Source organism: Calidris pugnax, unplaced genomic scaffold, assembly GCF_001431845.1.
Source record: "Calidris pugnax isolate Ruff unplaced genomic scaffold, ASM143184v1 scaffold208, whole genome shotgun sequence".
Lineage (NCBI taxonomy): Eukaryota > Metazoa > Chordata > Aves > Charadriiformes > Scolopacidae > Calidris > Calidris pugnax.
Genome location: NW_015090967.1, coordinates 641019 through 662301, shown reverse-complemented (window position 1 = coordinate 662301; position 21283 = coordinate 641019). Strand labels below are relative to the sequence as shown.

Here is a 21283-nt window from a genome sequence, read left to right as displayed (position 1 = left end):
GACAAATTGTTTTCTGACTCTAACTGTGGATTAAGTATGCAAAAGGCACGTTTGCCACTGCCAACAAACCAATAATTCTCACTAACATCTTCAGAGTTACAACATTTATACAGTTGCAAAGTGGAGTAAACAAACCATCTGTTTGGCTTTACCATATATGTCATGCTCTCTTATTAGCATATTACGATTCATTTAGTAAACAAATTTGGTGATTTCGTTCATGTCAAAGTTAGAGGGAGCTTGAAGATGATTAACATTCCTGGGACAGGCACATTAATACATTGCTTCCTCTGCAAAGTTAAATGGCTTCTCAGGAGAATCACCCCTTGTTGACAAGATGAGACTGTCAATTTTGTTTGCCTGCCACATTAGGGGCCGTAAGGGGATGGGAAGCTCTGAGAAAGAGGAGCAGTGTAGGCAGCATAATTCACTGCGAATTGAAAAAAGAAGTCTAATTCTGATAAATGGTCGACCCCAATACATCCTACCTGTTATTACAACAGACGTGCCGTATCTGTGCAGTAAATTAGTTAAACCCCTAAAGAGTTTGATGGGAGCTTATCTTCAAGTGAATAATTTGAGTGTAGAGGGAGCTGTCTCCGTGACCAGTGTGAGTGATTTGTTTCATATTGAAAGGGATTGAAATGACTGGGCTCCACATCTTTAATTTGCAAGAACTTGCTTGTCCTTTATTTCCTGCATTTAATAAGCACTGTTTTTTTACTTTTTTTAATAGGTGCTGAACTGTATTTTACCTTTTGGATTTTCTTCCTATGAAAGGTTAATATTTTTCAGATTCTATGCAATTTAAAGCCTCAAGAACTGATGTTAATACCCAAACTGTTCATGTAGAAATGCCATGGTTTCATTGGGTAGTACAGTATTTTGTCTTTACTCATTGTTCTAAAGTCTAGCCCCTATCCCTACTTTCCCCCTTACAATTAGAGGCAAACCAAACACAATTAGACACATGGAAGTGCTAGCACACAGACTGAAAACTTGGCCCCTTTCAGATACATGTGAATTTTATAATTTAGGTCAGATCAGGGAATTTCAAACCTTTATTGTCTTCACTTAGATTTATAGATTTATTTTTTTGCTTTTTAATTGAAAAAACCCCAAACCACCAACCTGTATCAAAGACTGCTGAGAAAGTGGCAAAATTAGAACAGTAACTGAGAAAATAATTTCTTCAACAGTTTACATTACTAATTACATTCCAGGAACTGTTTTGTTGATTCTCTTAAGTAAATGGGGAAAATGATTGCTGCTTCCTTGTTGAAGAAATATCACAATTAAGGCCATATCTTTTCTCATAAATATGTACATTGTTATATTTAGCCAGAGTCTTACTTTCTGGTTCTTTGATTTTAGCTGCATGAAACTCAGCACTTTCAGTCTGCAGATGTTCTGAGAAAGCATAAGATTCTGGGTTTACTTTTTGGTATGTTCACATATGCTGAGCCTTTCTGTGAGTTTCAGACTTAAATAAGCAGAAAAGGATCATGAAATTGAGGTAAGGCTGCAATACTTTGCAGTGTTAGCAAATTGCGTTAGGAATTAAGATAATGTGAGATTTTTAAACAAAACCATAAATCTTAATTGACAGCCTTTGAGGTGAAGAGAAACAAAGAGAACTTTTAACATTTCATTATAGGTAAAAACATAAGCTGAATACTGAGCCAAAAATAGGTGTAGAAAAAGTCTCATGGAAGGAATAATGAAAATTTCATTGTTTAAGAGATTTTAAACCAGATAGACAGAGCTTAGTTTTAAACTAAGTATAGGAGCAGGATAGTTTGCATGGGGCCTGTACAACTGAAGCAGCTACTTCCATATCTAACTGTAATAGAGGTTTGCCAATCTGTACATAAACCACCGCACAAATGTGTCCTGGCCTTTGATTTTTTAATAGAACCTTCTTCAAACTGCTGAAGATTATGTGGTTTCAGGTTTCATAACCCAATATTAGCTTCTGTCTTCTTTAAAAAAAAAGTATTAAAAATCTAGCTTTACTTGGAAAGAACAGAATTTAATAGAAAATAATTTAATGTTGACTTTTAATGCATTAAGTCTCCAAATATAATTTTATTGTATTACTTAATACCGGGATCACTTATTGTATCTTTAGGCAAAGCTGCCCAAAGACTGATGGCCCCCTGCTGTGACCTTCTGTCTGCGATTTCTTTGCTGTGTTACAATGATAGGACTAGGTGGTATTACTTTGGCAAATCATGTATTTGCGAGAAACTGCATTTTCAGGACATTTGAAGTATAGGAGATTGGGATATTGTTTTATTTGGAAACATAGGAAGAAAGTATGTTGTGGGATACAACAGGAAATGTTGAAATTATTCATTTCAGAATTTTAATGAACAATACAGTGTGCTTTGATGTTTGAGTGTGATTATCATCAGGGAACTTTGTTACTTATAGTCAGCCAAGGAGGAGCAAGGGGCCAATAGCCAGTACATTTAACTGGGACATTGGTTGGCTTGGCCTTTCTGTCTGACTGCGTCAGGGACTGGAAAACGAATTTCCTTAGTTCCTAAATGACTGCCCAAACAATTTGGCTGCTGTATCATTTTCACTCTCTTTCATTCTCATTCCCATAACATTTAAGTGTAATCATATTTTTGTCTTGCTAATTAAGAAAATTAAGAATTAAAATTAAGAAAATTTTAAAAATTAATATTAAGAAAATAATGTTTCATTTTCAACAACCTGCTTCAACCACCTGCCCTGCCTTGACCTGTGAACAACACATTCAACCCAATTTTTTATGCAGTTTGTTTTGTGCTCTGTATAACACTTGATTTTAAATAGAGTGCTCTTTATCATCTAAATTCCCTAACTCTGCTGTGTGCATCAAAGATGGGGTTTGTCCTAGGGCAGGTAGTACTGCAGCCATAGGTACATCCAAAGTTGGTCTTGAGTCATGAATACAATTCCAGCGAATTTCTATGCCAGGAGAAATTCTACTCTCTGATAAATTCCTCCTCACTCACTTCAAAAAGAAATGAAAAGACTGACTAAATAAAAATAAACTAAAATAAAGCAGCCATTACATTTTTCTTTTCAACAAATGGATAGTAAATTAAAAAAATCAGAGTCATTGACAAGTGTAGAAAGAAACTGCTGCACAGAACCTGATCTGGATTTATGATCTGTGTAAATGGCATGTACATTTAATTGACCATATTTCCTAGGCTTATAACCCCCTTTCTTCTGTTGATGCGTAGTGCATCTCTCACTAGAGGAGCTGGCTAGTAGTAGGTGGGGTGGAACTAACAATGAATTCTAATTATGGAAGAATACTTCTGTGAACTTCACAAGGGAAGGATAATACTACCACCAGTGGGATCGTGCTGACAGTCAGAGAGCTGCTGTAGTTGCTGTAGCACTCTTGTGTTGTGCTGCTGCTGAAACTCCTGTCTGAAAGGGCAGTGGTGAACTGGAGGTGAGATACCTTTGCCACTTTGCCACAACCACAGATTTCATGGGTATCTTCATTATCATTATCCTTATTACTGCAGCATTTCATCTGTCCTTAAAAATCATTGAATTCAGAAGGCTGAATTCACTCCGGTGAGGACTTTTCGCACACTTTTGCCCATCATATGTAAAATTCATAACTAGTAACTTGAAAGAAGAATGTTAATTATTTGGAAAAATTGGGCATTCTGGGCCTCCTAAAATAAACCAGCCTTTGCTAGAATTCCTTGCCACAAGAAGCTACATCTCAAAACATCTTAGAAAAATACTGTCTTCATTTTTGAGGGCACATGATGTGTAGTACAGAGCTAAACAGATGTGTGGACAGTCTCTGGCACACATGGCAAATGGAGCCATGGGAAGCTGAAGCTCAGCCATTTTTGGCATATCTTGCTCCATGATTTTCCACCTGTTTGATAGCAGTGTTCCTTCACTGACATAAAACACTCTCCCCAAGCTGTGCTTCTCCTTACTCCGGGAACAGGGGGGGAGCAGTATTTAGAAGAGGAAGGGGTAGCAGCATTTTAAGCCACATCAGGGAACAGAACAGCTGAAGCAAGAAACTGCAGGTGCCATGGGAAGGAGCAGGTGAACAGAAGACAGGGTGCCTGAGCATTGGCTGAGGGCTGGTACAGGACTTGCTAGGATTTAGGAGTGACAAAGCAGGGGAGAAAGACCTGAATTAGGATGGAATACTTCGATTTGGTACGGAGAAGAGGGTCTGGGAACTACTGAAGTGATTTAAGATGGCTGAGTGAGTACATTTCCCAAGAAAAACAGCAAGAAGATCAGTATTGGATGAGAGGAGCAAAGAAATAGTTAAGATTGTCAAGACAAAAGATAGTATGGGCTTAGCCAATATTTGTAATGCTACTTTTTTCTTCTCATATCTCTCTGACTGTTGTTTGCAGCTGTTGTCTGACAGTTGTTGTCACAGTACAGGTTGTCGGCCACATATTCTTCTGCCTTTTCACCTGAATAATAGTCTTCGTAGCATATTGTGCTTCATTTCTGCCCCTAAACTCAACCCTGTGCTATTTGGCGATGGCCAGTGCTTGCCTTTTTCCAGAGCATCTCCCTTTTTTAAACTTCCTGGTCTGTACCGCTTCTCTTTCTATTCTGCCTTTATCCATACTCTTCTTTCTTAATTCCTTTTTTTTTTTTTTTTTTTTTTTTTTTTTTCTTCTTTTTTCAAGCTGGTTTTATTCCCCCCCAGCTTTCTCCAGTGATGTCCTTGGAGATTTATTCTGCCTTCTCCAACAATAATACCCCATTTTTTATTTCTTTTTTTTTTTTTTTTTTTTTTCTTTCTCCTTTTGCTTATTTGTAGCCATCCTTACATATGTGGTCGTGTTCCTCCTAGACAGAGCTCTTTTGTCATCTTTTCCCAAAGACACTTTGTGATTGGTGCTGAGAAGCCTTTCCGCCGGGCACTGTTCAAGCAGCGCCCTGCGCAGGCTGCTCGGCCGGTGCCGCAGGGCTGCCTTTGGTCGTGTAGCAGACAGGAGAGGTGCAGGGTCAGGCTCCAAGCACTCGAGTGGTGTGTCTGTGACACATGCTTTTCCTTCCCTCCTATGCCAAAGACTCTTCAGCTGCTGGAAATGCGTGTTGCTAGTAGCTTCAGCACACGGTATGCTCAATGCTGGAAAGGTTCTAGCCTCTGTGGCTTGGGTTTTGTCATAAGATTTCAAAACTTCAGTGTCCGAATAAATGAACTTTTTTTCTGACAAGTCGTTCCTCTCATTCCTAACAGAATATTTTTGCATATGATATTTAGGGAGAGTATTAAACACAAGTGAAATAGATTAAGAAATGAATGTAGAAGAATCAATTCTTTTGAACTGTGGTTGCATAATGGAAATCGACTGCTATGAATGAACCTATGTTCAGAAGTTATGAACAGCAGAGCTAATGCACTGCCATGAGTTCATCTTTATTATTGCATTACACCTGAATCAATTGATAAAGTAGCTTTTTTTTAAGGCTAGGAATGGCACTTAATTGAATAAAAGTCAATGTAATTATATTAGGAGAATCCAACAGTACTGCTGACAGCGGAAAAGGGACACTACTGAGCAGAGTGCCAGAACTTGTCCGCACATTTCTGCACATCGTTTGCCTGACAGATATTATGGGCTGGTACATACTTTAACTAGATTACCGATTGCCACTGCTCTAAGTGAGAATTGAATAAAGGAGGCATTTCTCCTTATCAGAGCATCAGCAGGGTTTGCATCCTTACACAGGTCTTTCTCAGAACGGCTTCTGTCCGTCTGGGGCTCAGTGGCCCCTCTTTAACGTGGTAATTTATTCTTATCTCTTCATTCAGTGAATGCTGAAGTTGTTTTCACTGCATGCCTGGCTGCTGTTTTTCTCAGCAGCAAACCAAGGAAATATTAAGCGCAAATGTGTGGAAACAACAGTTACAGATATCCTGACTAGTTGCTACACCGCAGCAAATTCCCATGCCAGGGGAATGAGGAGGGGAGAGAGGGGGAGAAATTGAAAGAAGCAAACACATAGCACTTTATGAGTAGTTTGCAGTTAGCGTTATGATGATAAGCACAAATGTGCTTTTATGGTCATGTAATAACAGTGGTCAGCGCGGGCAGGCCTTCACAGTAAGCGTTTCCTGTATTGCACTGAGCAACTTTACGTGGAGTTGTACACCATCTGACACCAGGAAGGCAAGGGACTGTCAGGGCCACTGCTTATCATTCATGTATGTGCACACTGCATGCATCTGTTCAGAACTCATTTGTGGATGATAATGGGGATGCTGTGAATATGCTTTGATTAATTTGCTTTATGTTTTTCATATTGTGTGGTTGAGTCAGTATCCATCAGAACAACACTGTAAGTGAGATTACAGCTGACAAAAACCAGTTTCACAGTCTATTTTATTGGTTTCAGATATTATTTTCTTTTTTTTTTCTTTTTTTCTTTTTAAAAACCAGATATGTCTGGATTGGAATGTGAATTTTTTTTCTCTCTCTCTCCCCCCCCCCCCCCCCCTTTCTTTCTCTTTTCTCCTCTCTTCTCTCTCTCTCTCTTTTGTGATCTCAATTTAGCAAAAGATTAGAAAGCTGATCTTATCACAAGGTAAGCTCAGCCTTCCTAAGTGCAGTGTGGGGATATGCATAATTACACTTCTGCGCCTCAAAAAAGCAATGGTGCTATACTTGCTTGTGTGAAAGGAGTATTTCCCATGTGGGAGAAAAACAAGGAATACTCTCCACTTTTTTCCACCCTTGCCCATACCTCTCAACTGTCACTCATTAGGAGAGAAATTTTCTTTTCTAGACCTCTCCCTTACTGGAATAATTGCATCCCGAGCAGACACAATTCAATTAAACTACAGTTCAGTATCAGTTTTGTGTCAAAGAACGGTTACCTGCATTTGCAGGTGAGTGGGACAGATTGTTTCCATTGCTGTTTTCTGTAATTATTCCCATAAGTTATGTGCAACGGATAGCTGAATCACAAGGAAAGTGATAGAAAATTACAGAAATTAACTCCACATCAGTTTAATCTTCCTACATTTGATTTTCCTTGTTTATCTGCATTGTATTGCTGTACCATGTTTGGGACTTCAGCTGGTTGAGAGGTATGTTTCAAAGGGTTTCTTAAAACAAAATCTTCCAATAAGGAAATATTGCTAATAGCTATTATTCCCCTTCTTCCTTTTTTGTTACCATAGGACCTGAATGACTGTAAAAAATTTGATCATTGTTATGTCATCCTATGCCAGTTTTATACCTAGTGCTTTTTGCAAATTAGAGTATTCCTTTGTTAAAACTCTCTCTTTCTCTCTCTCTCTCCCCCCTGCTCCACCCCCTCCCCTCCCCCCTCCCTGCCTTCTTTCTTTTCCCTCCTACATTTGGGCTCTGATCTGCAATTTATAATGGGCAGACAGACTGGTGAGTCTGCATGTTGTAAATTGTGGGTTTGGGTCCTTAGCTTGCAAAGAATGTTACGCAGTAGAACTTCGCTAATTCTTTGTTTACTGACTTGAAAATCCAGTCACCCTCCAAAGAAATGGAATAAATATTTGTTGCTTCCTCAGCAATGGTGCACATTCTGAATACTGAACTCTAAAGTTTTCTAATACTGAAAACTTTATACTGATTTCTTATTATTAAGCACTTCAACAAAACGAGCATGTTCTGTGGTCAGAGGTCTTTGATGTCTGTCATCTTTGTTGGTTGCATTGTTAATTCAGAAAATGCGGTTTTTCAAAGAGGGTTTCCTGACGCTGCTGCAAATCAGTGAGGTTCTACTGCAATGGATGAATAAAGCCAATGTCAAAAGTGGAGAGTAGAATGCAGTATTTAAAATAATAGGCTGTTTTACACAGTTACTAACCCAAAGGCTTACATTATTTGCAAATGTAGAGCTTTATTTCTTGAACAACGAAGGCCCAGATCCTGTAAAACACTTGAGAATATTTTAATTCATGGCTCTTGGGATCTGGTCCAAAGACCACTGTCATCAGTGACAGCTTTTCCAGTGTCTCTTAAGCACCCACAGTGACTTCAGCACACACCTAAACCAAAGCCCACACTTAAGTGTTTTGATTGATTTGGGGCAAAATTCTCATTGCCATTAATAGGCTTTTTTTACTGGAAATTACAGTGTTTAGGTCAGTCAGCATCGCATCAGACGCAGTACTGGAAAGAATACGAGGAGGAGCAGTAGTGCCCTCCCAGAAGGACAGAACCAGTGACTTTGGCTAAGATTTTCAGAAGCTTACATATAGATTTCAGAGACTTGTTCTCCTAAACACCTCAAGTCTTCTCCGTCTTAGTTTGGCCCGATTCTGAATCCTTCTATACCAGAATTAAATTATCAGAATCAGGACCTCTGACTATGTATCATTGTTACCTTTATGTTTTTCTCCTCCAATATTTCACTTACACAGTTATGTGAATACATATGTATATATTATATATTTATATGTGTGTATGTATAAATATATAAGGATACAGATCTAGAGATAGACATAGGTGCAAACACACAGAGATATTCCCTATATTGATAATATTTTCTCTTGAAGTAAGAATTTTAGGAAGGCCAGCAGAGACCAAGAAGAGCATTTTGCATTTTCTGTTAGTGCAATTTATTATTTTGTAAATATCAAATAAAAGGGCTGTAGGTGCTGCTGGGGACTAAATTTGAGGAACAGTAGCTGAAAAGAAAAGCAATATGGAGGGGTAATTTGCTTGTTTTGTTTGGCTTCTGTGGTGCAATTTGTTCACTTATAGCAAGACTGAATTTTCCAAGAGACACAGATAGGGGATATTTCATGATAAATTATTGCTAAATCAGAATTTGGATTTGGTGCTTGATGACTGTATGTTTAATCAGAAATACTGTACATTTTCCCTTTTCTCCCTTCCCTTTTCCTTTCCCAGACACAGTGCTAACATAAACCTGCACCGTAAACTGTTGACCAAAGAACTGGATGACATGGGCCTGGACACCTCACAGCCTTCTCTTAGTAAGGACCTCCGTGATGAATTTTTGGTGAAGATATATGGCACTCAGCATCAGATGGGGCTCGACATAAGGGAAGACACCTCCTCGCCTGCTGGTACTGAAGATTCCCATATGAATGGGTACGGCAGGGGCATGTCGGAAGACTATATGGTCCTAGACCTGAGCACCACCTCCAGCATCCAGTCCAGCAGCAGTATCCATTCCTCAAGAGAATCTGATGCAGGAAGTGATGAGGGCATTCTCCTGGATGACGTCGATGGGGCAAGTGACAGTGGGGAATCTGCCCACAAAGCAGATGCCCCTGCCTTAGCTGTAGGGATGGGCACCGATGTCCCAGGATCCCTCATGTTCAACAGTGTTTCGGTGAGCAACGGTGGGATAATGTGTAACATTTGCCACAAAATGTACAGCAACAAGGGAACCCTCAGAGTGCACTATAAAACAGTGCACTTGCGAGAGATGCACAAATGCAAAGTCCCTGGGTGCAACATGATGTTCTCCTCTGTCCGTAGCCGAAACCGGCACAGCCAGAACCCCAATCTGCATAAAAACATTCCCTTCACTTCAGTAGATTAGTTCAAGGATGGACACAGCATTAATGCCAGCTCTCAGAGAGGGCCCACTACATCTGAACTGCCATATACAGTCTCCCTTTATATATATATATATATATATAAAAATATACATATATATATAATCTTTTTCTTTTCTTTTTTAACAAAAGAAAGAAACACCAGGTGCTTTTTCCCCTTTGTTGGTTGTTGGTTTATTTTCTTTTTTTTTTTTTTTTTTGGGATAGAAACGAAAAGGTGGGATGTTTAATTTGGGGGGAGAGACCCTTCATAAAAAGCAAGCAAAAACAAAAACCAGACCCACAGAAAACTTGCAGTTGTCCCTAGTTCTGTTAGAATGTTCTTGGTCATCTCCGAAGAGACAATTTGTTCTACCCATGTTCTACCCTTTTGCCTGACAAAAAGAACAAAAAAAAAAAAAAATTGCAAACAAACAAAAAGAGAGAGAAAAAAATCTACTTAGTTGTCTTTGTGTCTTCTAAGCATTGGGGATAACGTTCTACTAAGCATGGCTGTTACACTTGTATATATATATTGAGCCTTGACAGGCCTATGATGTAAAACAATTGTATTGATGGTGGTTTAACTCTTATTTTTTTGCTTAATTTTTACAGTTACATTCAGCTGTTAGATAAGCAGGAAAAATAGTTTGCTGGCTAGTTCTACTCATTTATGTTAGCTTTAATGCACATTTTTAAAGGAACCACGGTCTTGTTTTAACTACCTGCTAGATATAAGTAATACCGAGGTGCTGGCATGCTTTACAGTACCTGATCTGATACCGTTTTTTTGTCTTGTACTATTACATAAATCCAGTCATGCACTTTTTCGTACACTACAAGGGGATGTGTAATAATATCCATGCTTTTTTTTTCTTAAACTATTGCCATATTTTCAGTAAGTGTCTTTAAAAAAATACACTTAGATAAAAGTGGTCTGGTCAGTATGAGGGCATGAATGCCAAACAAAGAGTATTAGTGTTTAGTGTTAATACAAAAGTGCCAACTTTGCACACGTTTTGAAAAAAGAAAATGTAGTTATTCACCATAACCACAATTGTAGTTTTTGGACTACAGAAAAAGACACTGGGGAGGGAAAAGGGGTGAAGTGAAATACAGAATTCTTGGTGCTTTTTTTAAGTGCCAATTATTACTAGAAACAATAGTGCATCCTTATTCGTTATCTACTACATTACATTAGCGAAAAAACCCAGAATTGTCATGTGAATCAGTGGAATCTTTTTTTTTTTGTCAAACATGCATAATATTTGGGGATATAAATGCTGATACTACTTGTCACAGAACAAAGATGAATATAATTTTGTGTGCTTCTTACTATGGCCTGAATTTTTTGTGGTGTTTAAAAAAAAAAAAAAAAGAACAGGGAAATAATGTTAACTATGTTGTTCTGTAAAGTTGTCTTTTTTGCAATGGAAAGTGCTGTAGTATGATTAAGGCATGTTTTATAGAAGCAATCAAAAAGAAATTAATGGCAGAAGCACTTAGTAGCTCTGAAAACATATGCTGGACTTTTTATTGGATAACTTTCCCTTTGGATAAAATTAGATGCCAGAAAAAAAGGACTAGTTGTGTTAATGTTTTGTGTTTCACCCACATGGTTTTTCAGAAAATAATGAAAGTCCTAGAACGATACTGAGCAAGACAGTGAGCATGAACAGGAGAGGGAGAAGGAGCAAGCAGTTGAGAAAGATAAAGAGAGGCTGTCCTATGAATCTTTTTTGTTTCCGGTGTTTACAATGTTGCTTGAGCTGGTAAACCACACTGGCAGCCTGAGTTACCACAACATACTGACTGAGTGATGGTATTTACTTAAGTTAGTCTACAGCCAAAACCATTAGGGTGTGTGTTGTATACTCTTTTCTTTACAAAAACAATAACAAAAGCAAAAACAAACAAACAAACAAACAAACAAAAACCCAAGGGATATTTCAGCGTACAATAAAATATTCCTTCAGTGAGAATGTGTTCCTTTTCTGTATTTACTGACCCAGAACATTATTCTTCTTAGCCAAGAGTCAGAAATGCTCCATTGTTTCAGCTTGTCATTGTTTTGATTTGCTGTGCATTTTGATTATTCGTACCTTTATGTCCACTTGAGTACTTAACTCCTGCTACGTTTTTGAGAGGAAACTCTTAATATGGATTTCCTCTTTTTTGGTATTCTTTATGCATTTCAGTGTTCTTGTTTCCAAAAGTAGGAATCAATAGCTAATAAATCAGTATTTCCAGTTGTAGAAAATAAAAGAAAAAACTTTCTAAACAAATTCTCACTATGTTCCTATGGGTTACAAGCCTCTGATCATTTTTTTGATTCCGTACACTGATGAAGCCCTGAAAATATTTGTGGATCCCACAGAAACTGTAGAGAAAATTTACCTTCTGGTTTAACAAAGAGAAACGATAGCAAAAAGCTAGGCAGTTTCACTGGCTGTCTTTCATCTTTTTTTATTTTTCCTCAAAGTCTCAACTACTTTGCCTCGTTAAATTGAGTGGAGAGTTCTGCTTTGCTTTGGTTTGTGTTGTGCAAGCTCAGTCTGTTTGTGAGAGAGGGAAATTAGAACAGTAAAGGTGCATTCTTCTAAAACACATGGACCTTTGTAGTGTTATCTGTACTGCACTCCCATCCCTCCTCCCAAGCTATTAGGAACAAGCAAGATGGAACGTCAAAAAAACAAAACAACAAAAATTGAATGATATCTACAGTAAGAAAATCCCACTGTTTTGTAGCATGTATGGTATAAATAAATATCATTTTTAATGAAAAACATATTTAAGCTATACAAATAATTCCTAACTGAATGAGTCACTGTTCTACATTCTCATTTCACTCTGTTTCTGTTAGAGGTCAAATGGTTTTGGTAAAGTTGTTTGGAAACTTAAACATCATCAGTAGATAAATTCAGCAGAATTACATAGAAAAAAAAATCAGTTTATTATACAAAATGGAACAGGACATTCTAAAAAGTAAAGAAGCAGGGACAAACCTACAAAAACTGTTAGAAGCTCTGCAATCCTACTTTTATGGCATCCTAAACTTCATTCAGATTCTGCTTAAGCCTTATAGGAGTTACCATCTCCGTCTTGTGGACAGAATATTACTCACTGTTATTTCTAGGCGAATCGATTGGTTTCTTCAGTGCTAGTGGTACGTCAGAACAGTGTTTTAGAAGGGCACATACATACACTTATATTGCATTGAATGGCATTTCCCTCCTTCGTACTTACCATGCATCTGGATGACAATCTGTATTTATCAGAATTGTTCCTGTGGTGGAATTTGTATCATCTGAAGTTACCTGAAAAATACTTTAAAAGGATGTGTGGCACAAGTTTGTCCGTACTGACAGAAAGTATAATTTCTGGTTGATCTCAGCAGCAACCCAGACTGCAATAAGTATAATGGCTGAACATCTCATGTGTCCAGCAAAGAGCATGGCTGTAATGGTGTGATGATTAGTGTTGTGCAGTTGCTTACGCCATTATAAACCTGTGGCTATCCCTTCAGTTTCCAACCTTGTCAGTCTAAATCTTTTTACAAGAGTTAGACCAGCTGTGAGGAAGACACTCTTCATTTCACATGGAGTTTGTTCCTCCTTCTTTGGTTCTTTTAGTTATTGTGGTCACTCTTTCCATGTTGTTTCACTGTTTTGTTTATTCAACATAGTTGTATTTTTCTGTAAATATCAAAAAGGCTTTGTCTACTTTTAGGAAATAATTTTTCGTACTGCACCTCCTTTAGAAACAGAATTTCTTGTCTGGAGGTTGTTAAGCATTTTTCTTTGTTCTCGAGGCGGGGGGTCAGGAAAGCATGTGATATTGTCTAATCACTAGTTATTTTTGAAAACCTATATGAAGAAATTTGGAAGGAAAACAGCAGAGTCAAAGCACAAGAATGGGAACCAGGAATTGAGTTTTAATACCACTGGTGGCCCCTTCTCACTGTTTAGTCTTGGACAGATCACATCACTTACCCGTTTGTGTTCCAATCTGTTAAAATATGGCTAATACTAATACGGTCTTCCCCATAAGGGTGCTCCTGTGAGGACTAATTATCTGGTGTTAGTAAAGAGCTAATTTAAGTCATAAATATTTTTGCAAACCTTACAATATTTAGTCAATTTTTCTGAGCTATATCTCAAACAGGTACATTTTGTTAAGGCTGAGATTTTAACTTTGCCTCTTAAACTGCAGCTGGCTCCATGGTGACACTCCAAGTAGAAGCACTCTGTCACTAATTCACAACTCAGTTTGACAAAATATGGAAGGTATAGATTAAGAAGCCTATTAGCACATACACGTTGCTCTTAAATATCTCTCAAAGGCTTTTCATGACTGAGCTCATAAAATTAGTATGTTTCCTAGGGTTCTGTACACAGCAGAAATTGTGCACCATATTTGCTGTGAGTAAACATCAGTGTATTTCCTTCCTTCCTTCCTTCCATCCTTCCTCCTTTCCTTCCCTCCCTCCCTCCTTTCTTCCTTCATTCATTACTTCCGTCCTCCCTCCCTCCCTCCCTCCCTTTCTCCCTCCTTTCCTTCCATTGTGGAAATGAAAGAGTACTTCCTCTGTCTGTTCCAGAAGTTTGTAAGTTTTCCATCATCTGTGTGTTTCCCATTCATCCCCAAAAAAGGAACTGTTTAGGAAAAAAGTAGAGTCAGGTTCTAAACAGTGAAGTAGCTGCCACGGGGGGTCAGCACCTCTGTTGATCTGGCCCAGTACAGCTAATAGGAAGTGGGGCTGCAGGGATCCACTTCAGTTTTCCCTGAGTTTTAGTCTTCTCAATTAACACAACTAAGGATCTAGCATAGGCAATTATTTGGGGTAGGAATGTGCCTAAGCAACACGACAAAGAGCTGTGTGGGTATGTGGAAAGGTCAGAAACATAATGGTTCAAGGTCTGATCTGCTCCAAAGATAGAAACCATTTACAATACCAGAGATTTAGTTCCAAAAATTTCTCCTTCAATGTGTATGATGTTTTAGAATCAAAATGCTTGGTTTGGGCCCATTTTTCACAGGGTCAATAGGGACATCAGCTGCCATCATAACATCGGATATCTTTTCAGGAACGTATTTGTACTGTAATTCTGCAGAACATTTTTGCAGCATCATTGGTGGCAGGGGAAGGAGTAAGGGAGGGACAGTATTTGACATAGGAGCATACATGTGCTCCTCTAAATCTTTTGTGCCAGTTACATAAACAGAACTATTACTCCTTCTTCTGTCCCCAGAATGTTTTTGTCACTTTTCTCTTTGGGTCATGTTAACAGAATTAGTCTTTTTTTATTTCAAAAGAGAAGCAAAGTTGTCTGTACTAAGGGCAAGGAGGCAGCAGGAATTCCCTGTGGGAAAAAGGTGAGTGGCAGACACATGATGGCAGCTGGTATATGTCAGTTCCTTCTTCGTTTTTTTCTTTTTTTTCCTTATGTCACTACTTTGCTGCTATAGTAACTCAACAAAACAGTGACTGTAGTGCTACTTTGCTAGATAAGCATCAGCATATCCTGCTGTCGCCACATTATGAGTTGGGCTTTTTTCCCCCTCCTGTAGGGACATAAAAGGAACTCTTTTCCATACCCATTTTTTACTTCATGAACAGAGCTGCATCATATGTTGGACTGAACCTTTTACCCACATGTTTGCCCAGGTACGTGTCTGTTCCAGTCCCATGGTTTCTGTCTCTTCTTGCCAAGCAGCATTATCACTGCCTCTAAAATGGCCTGTAACAGGGTGAAGCAGCAACTTTTTTACATAAGTAATATTATCTTGAGTCTGTAGTTAACCAGTCTTATGTGATTTGTTTTCTCTGGTCAAGTTGTGATGTTGAATGACAGCTTTGATTTTTTGATCAAGATGTTCATCATGTATGTCCCAATACTGTTGCTCTTATGTTTGGCACTGGCACTAAAGCAAAACAGTTCTGGACCACCAAAGGGTTAAAAAATGGACATGTTTTTGACAAGTCCTTTGACTTTTGCCAGTATTATTGTTCATTATGATGACACTGTATTTTTTTTAAATAGCAGCTGTAGTTGTCATAAAACTATTTTCCCATTCCTCTTCTTTAAAGTGTGATGTTGTAAATTCATGTGACCTTTCCTGCAAAGAATAAATATTTCTTTTTTTATATAAGATCTCAAGACAAGGCTTGGTTTGTAACAAATAGTGGCCCATTACAAATCAGGAAAAAAAACTGAGCTGAGCAGAAAGAAGCTTCAGTTCAATTTCACCTCATATCTTTCTAATAACTTACTTGTCACTTTATTACCTTCCAGTAATGTGAATGCTGCTGACAAGACTGTCACACTAACAGCAGACAACACCCTCTCTTCCTTAGCCCCAGCTCTCCTGGCTACTTATTGCACTGGCCCTGAAGGGACACAAACTAATAGTGTGCTTTCAAGTTCAGCACTTGGCCATCAAATATAAAAGGATGCGTAATTGCCTGTTTATTCCCTGTGAAGGGGAAATTGAGTATAAGAACTAGGCTTTCCTTCTCCGTTCCTTGACACACACGCACATGCATGCACACACACACATCTGCAGTGAGTGAAGGGAAGTCCCATCTGGAGCGCTTCGATTTGTCTTTGGGAAGCCCAAGGCTGCCACTGGCTGCTCTATCGAGCTATCAGGCAGACAGTAACAAGATGGCTTCTTAACAAAAGGTCAGCTGAGAAATACTGTCTGTGACGGCACTTTTGTCTGCTTATGTAGCAACTAATTGCTTTGTATTGGCATAAGCCATACTGTGCCTGCTAGAAACAGTCATGTGAATTTGCTGCATAGCTTCGGTGGCAAACAGGATATGCAGTCTTTTTCTAGTTGACCCCAACCCTTGGCAAATTTCAGAGCAATGCCCTCCTCTCTGGTTCCTACAGTGAATGCCAATTCCAGATATCCTTTCTGCCGTGATAGGAACATCTCCTACTGAGGTCAGTGTGAACCTCTGTAAAGTGGTAGGGAAACACATCAGAGACACAATCTGCTGCCCTCATACGAGGAGGAATTTTTTCTGTTTTATTCCTTCATTTACAAGAACATTCCCGAAAGTACAGGCTCCAGAAGTGCTTCTCAGATGAGGCCATCAGAAAAAAAAAAAAGAGCCTTTGACAGCAAAGTGGCTTGGGAGCATGTGCTATGTTTTAAGAAATTCTGAGTGCATGAAGGCCAGTGTACCTGGCTTCAGCCACTCCCCTTCCTTTTTATTGTATGCTGACTGACTGCTGAATAGCAGTTGAAAATTCAAGTAGGCAGAGGAGCAGCTGAAGCGTGCTTTCCTTGCAGGGTCAGCAGCGTTCCTGTGCTGAGATGGTAACACCAGATCCCGTGTACGCCTGAGAGTGCTGGGCACTGTGGGCTGGATGGTGCTGGTGACCAGTGCAGCACCAAAAAAGACAAAGACAGGTTACAGGCAAAGCCCAAGACTGGGAGACCTGAAGACAACCCTTTGGGGGTTCACTGATTTTCATATCCTTGGATTGATTCATGGCAGTAGTGGGCTGCAGCTCCTCTTTGCTGGGTCCAGATGCTAGTACTGTCTCCAGCACTACGTGGTAATTTGACGTTTGCTGCATCCGAGGTGATGGTCCCCACTATAAATATGCTGAGGCCTTTTACCAGTCAAAGGTATCTGATCTTTTCCCTCCTTTTCCTTCCAAGGACATCAGAAGCTATAAGGGTGAAACCAGCAGACAATTTCCAGAGTCCTGTTTTTGTCAGAAGTGTAAGGGCTGAGCCCAGCTTCTGCTCCTCTGTCAACTCCATGTGCACATGGCACTGACAGAGCTGGGAGCAGTCCAATTAGCTAACCTGCGATGATGAGCTTGGGCAAGACTAACAGCCTTTCTTTCTGTACCATTTCTGAGACTGTTTGTGGAAAATGAGGACTTTCTGATCAAATAAACCATTTGGGTTCTTTGTATGTGTGTGTGTGTGTGAGTGTGTGTGTGTGTGAGACAGACAGAGAGGGAGAAACAGGCCCAATGTTAGAACAAAGAGCCTTAAAATGAAGGTTACAAATGGGCAAAATTATATAATTTTCATCACACCTACCTATATATATATTTCCTCTTATGCACTTAAGAAGCATGAGTGAGCAAATGTCTAATGTGTAGAGAGGTTTATTCAGATGTTCTACAGATTTCCTACACTGCTCCCTTCAAACCTTTGGAGAAAATATTTTAGGAAAGTGGAGAAAAGCATCCAGGGCAATTATATTTCTAGAGAAGAAAGGGAGAGCGAGACTAGCTAAGTGATGCATAAAGATTTTATAAGGCATCCGTTGTCAAACAAAAGGTTGAGAATGATCAGAGGATAATGCACAGTTAGGATGGCAAACTCATCAATAGTTAATCACAACCTGTCCACTTCTGTTACGAAATGCAAGCGGCTGTGAACAGCGGCTCTGGGGGACCTGTGGCACTCCTGCACGCGCCTCTCTGTGCCTGAGTGGGGGAGTGTTGCACGATCACCACGTCCAGCTCAACACTTTAACGCCCAGTTCATGTCCCCGTCCCTATCACTCCCTCCCTCCTCCCTCCCCCTCCCCGAAATTCTGCATGGATGAGGCAGAATGTCGTGTGTGTCCCGTGTCTGCCCCCCGCCCCGCGCTGTGAAATGGCACGGTAGCCACACGAACTGTGATTCTAGGGACATTCTTCTTAGTCTACCCGATGACCTACAGAATAAATAGGGTTGCTTAAGATGTATAAACTAAGGCTTATTTCTTCGTTATTTTTCAACCATACTTTTACATCTGCTTTTTAAATATTTTTTTTTAAACGAACCCTTGTACAATCCTCAGTCATTGTCTTAATTTTCCCATTTTCTTCACCTGTCCACACTCCTTCTCCTCTCATTCCAAGAGAGTCTCTCATTAAAATTCTCTCAGAAAAGTAACACATCCTCCTGATTCTCTCCATTTTGGAAAGTTTTATGCATTCCATCTGTGAAAATGGTCACAGTTTGTAAAGTGACAAGATGAATAAAATGGCCACTGTTGTGTGTGTGTGTCTCATTTAACTATTTATAAATATGAAATTCAGCATGCTGCTTTTTCTTGTGCAAACTTTGGTTCCTATGTCACGTGGGGCTCCTTTCCCATGACGTGGCTCTTTCCTCATGGGCAGCTTTTGTGTTCTCAGTTCATGCTTCCTGCCTCTCCTCCAGTCTATAAAAGAAGGTGCTCCGTGTTCCAGTGTAATGTATGTGCGACAGGTGTGCAAATAAGCTGATCAGAACCCTGAACACACTCAAAATTTACCCCGGCTGAAGCTCCACGCGCTTTTACTTAGCACAAAGCAGGTCACTGCAACCTGTTTGTATCTATGAATATCTCACTGTAGCGGGCTCACACCTGTGGCCGAGGGGTTTTGGAGTTTCTTTGCTTTGCTAAAGGCTCTTGCTCACTGGCACAGTTGTTGTTTTAACAGCTTTGACTGAGAAGCCGAGCAACATGTCAATCCCCTATGTAGCCGTCTGCTGTGCTTCAGTTCTGCCGAACTGGAAAGATGGGAACCTGACTGGGGGTTCACGCGGAGATGTAAGCTGAGATAAACTGGATTTGAACCTTCCTGTATTTGGGTGTCTGTAGGGGCCCAGCGGCGGGTTCAGCCACAGAGGGAAAAAGCCTGGAAACCCCTTTCTTGGTGGGCACGGGAGGGCTCTCGTGGCCCAGCAAACCCCCCCGTGCCACTCAGCGACGGAGAAGGGCCAGCTCGCTGCTGGCTTGCAAAGCTGGGCTTGTTCCAGTGGACTGTGTCAAGACACGTTCCTTGGGTGCCCCTCCCAGGCACGGGAAAGTGTGGAAACGGGGCCTGACGGACATTTTTACAAAAGGTCCTTCTCCATTCGGAACAGATGTGGCTTTTTATTTTCACTGTTCATTCTCAATGTGAGCAAAACACGAATGCTCTGCTGTCCTGCCTGCAGAACCAAAGCATGCACTATGGAATATAGCTGTACAAGGGGATATGAAAAACTGCATCATGTTGATCTAATAATCGTGACATTGGTAGCTTCATAAATACTGTATGTACTCTAAACAAGTTTTTTCCATTAGTAGTCTGAGGGAATTAAAAAGTCCTGTTTTTAATTTGACATTTCTTTTCTTGTATTTTCTGTACTGTAACTGTCCTACAGTATGTCTTTTGCATAAAATGCATAAGGTTTTGGGGATATAAATGGAGTTTTACTCATACTTTGTCCAAATACCTCTTGTAATTTGTATCAAAATTCTTGTACAATTTTTATATTAAAGATTTATCAGTCACTGACCTTTCTGTCTTTTTGTCTTTCACTTCCTCATTTTTTTAGTTATTCAAACAATACGCCTTTTCATGGAAAGACGTATGGTGATGGAAGGATGTTCACCTGCAAATCTTACACAAGGCCTCTTGTAGTTGGAGAGCTGTATACTATGTTCAAAGATTTGCATATTTGCCAGAAATTGAACATGTAAACTTTTTGGAGTGGAAATATATATATATATTTTTTTTTTTTCCCTGCCTTGAACACATTTCCTCAGAAATAACATCATCACTTTAGTGTCCAGAGTCGTACAGTCTCAATAAGTTAGGCACTTAAGTATCTGCAAAAACCTCTTCAGATGGACATTTCTCACATTTAGGTATGTCTGACAGATGTGAAATGGAAGTGAAAGCTCTTGCCAAACTCTTAGTGTCCTAGCACAGGTCAGTTCCCCTGTGGCTTTTCAAAGCAGAAGAATACAGCTCATTAACTGCAATGTTTAAGTAAGAACTTTCTTGTGCTTTGAAATGCTGAGGACATTGGCCAAATGTATCTCCCCACCAACCTTTGCCTGGTAATCTAGAACTGTGCCGTAAGCATTTATCACTAAAGATTCACCTTTGACTTCTTGTGATTGCCTTTGTCCTCCATACTGACAAGAAGAGGATGTGATGTGGGGAGATCTTCTGAAGTCCCTTTTGCAGGGCAGAATACTTTGTTTTGTTAAGAAATCTTGCTTTTCTTCTAAGGGACAGCTGTAGCAGCTAGTGCAATGTGAGCAAAAATCTTCTAGGATAAATGGTTTTGGTTCAGCCTAAGCTCTTTTGGTACTAGTAATGTTCTACATACTGTACTTCTTACCAATAGAGAAACAAACAGCTGAAGAGTTGTCTCATAATCAGGTATCTTTCAGCATGGCACTGTACTCACAGGGACAAATAGGCCACGTAGAAAAGTTTTTCTGAGTCAATGTGTGGGAATATGATTCATATTAATTAATTCTACAAAAGAGCAAAAGACGACTTGGCTTGTTAAGTGCTACAAGGTGCTGAGCACTGAGGCTGTGATGCCTCAAAACATGTGAGTATATGCTGAGCTTTAAGCACATGCACAGTCCTGTTTAGCTCAATAGGAATGGATGTCTGCTTGCAAATGAGCCCTTCTCTAACAGGTTGGCTGGACTGGAAACAGCCTGCTTGGGGTCTGGCAAGAGTCAATAACCCTTTTTGGTTGCCTCACATTTCCTTATCAGCAAAATAGAGGAAACTGGCCTCACCAGCTGAATGTGGGAGTGGGGAAAGAAAGGAATGTGAAGACCAATTATCTAGCATTTGCTAAGCACTATGAACTGTAAGTCTGAGAAAAGTGGTTGGTTGGTTGGTTAGCAGGTAATACATACTCTCTGATGGATTTAGCACTTTCCTAAGCTGTCACCAGGTCTATCCTTTT

General features: G+C 39.6%; 1 protein-coding gene across 2 annotated transcripts in view; it reads left to right on the top strand.

Annotated features, from left to right (window-relative positions):
• Positions 1 to 15718, top strand: part of BNC2 (basonuclin 2) — a 246290-nt gene extending 230572 nt beyond the window's left edge. For both annotated transcript variants that reach the window (XM_014952615.1, XM_014952614.1), the window contains exon 5: positions 8910 to 15718. In XM_014952615.1, the coding sequence (XP_014808101.1) occupies positions 8910 to 9570 (661 nt within the window). In that variant the 3' untranslated portion in view covers positions 9571 to 15718. The remainder of the gene's footprint in view (positions 1 to 8909) is intronic.
• Positions 15719 to 21283: the final 5565 nt, after the last annotated feature.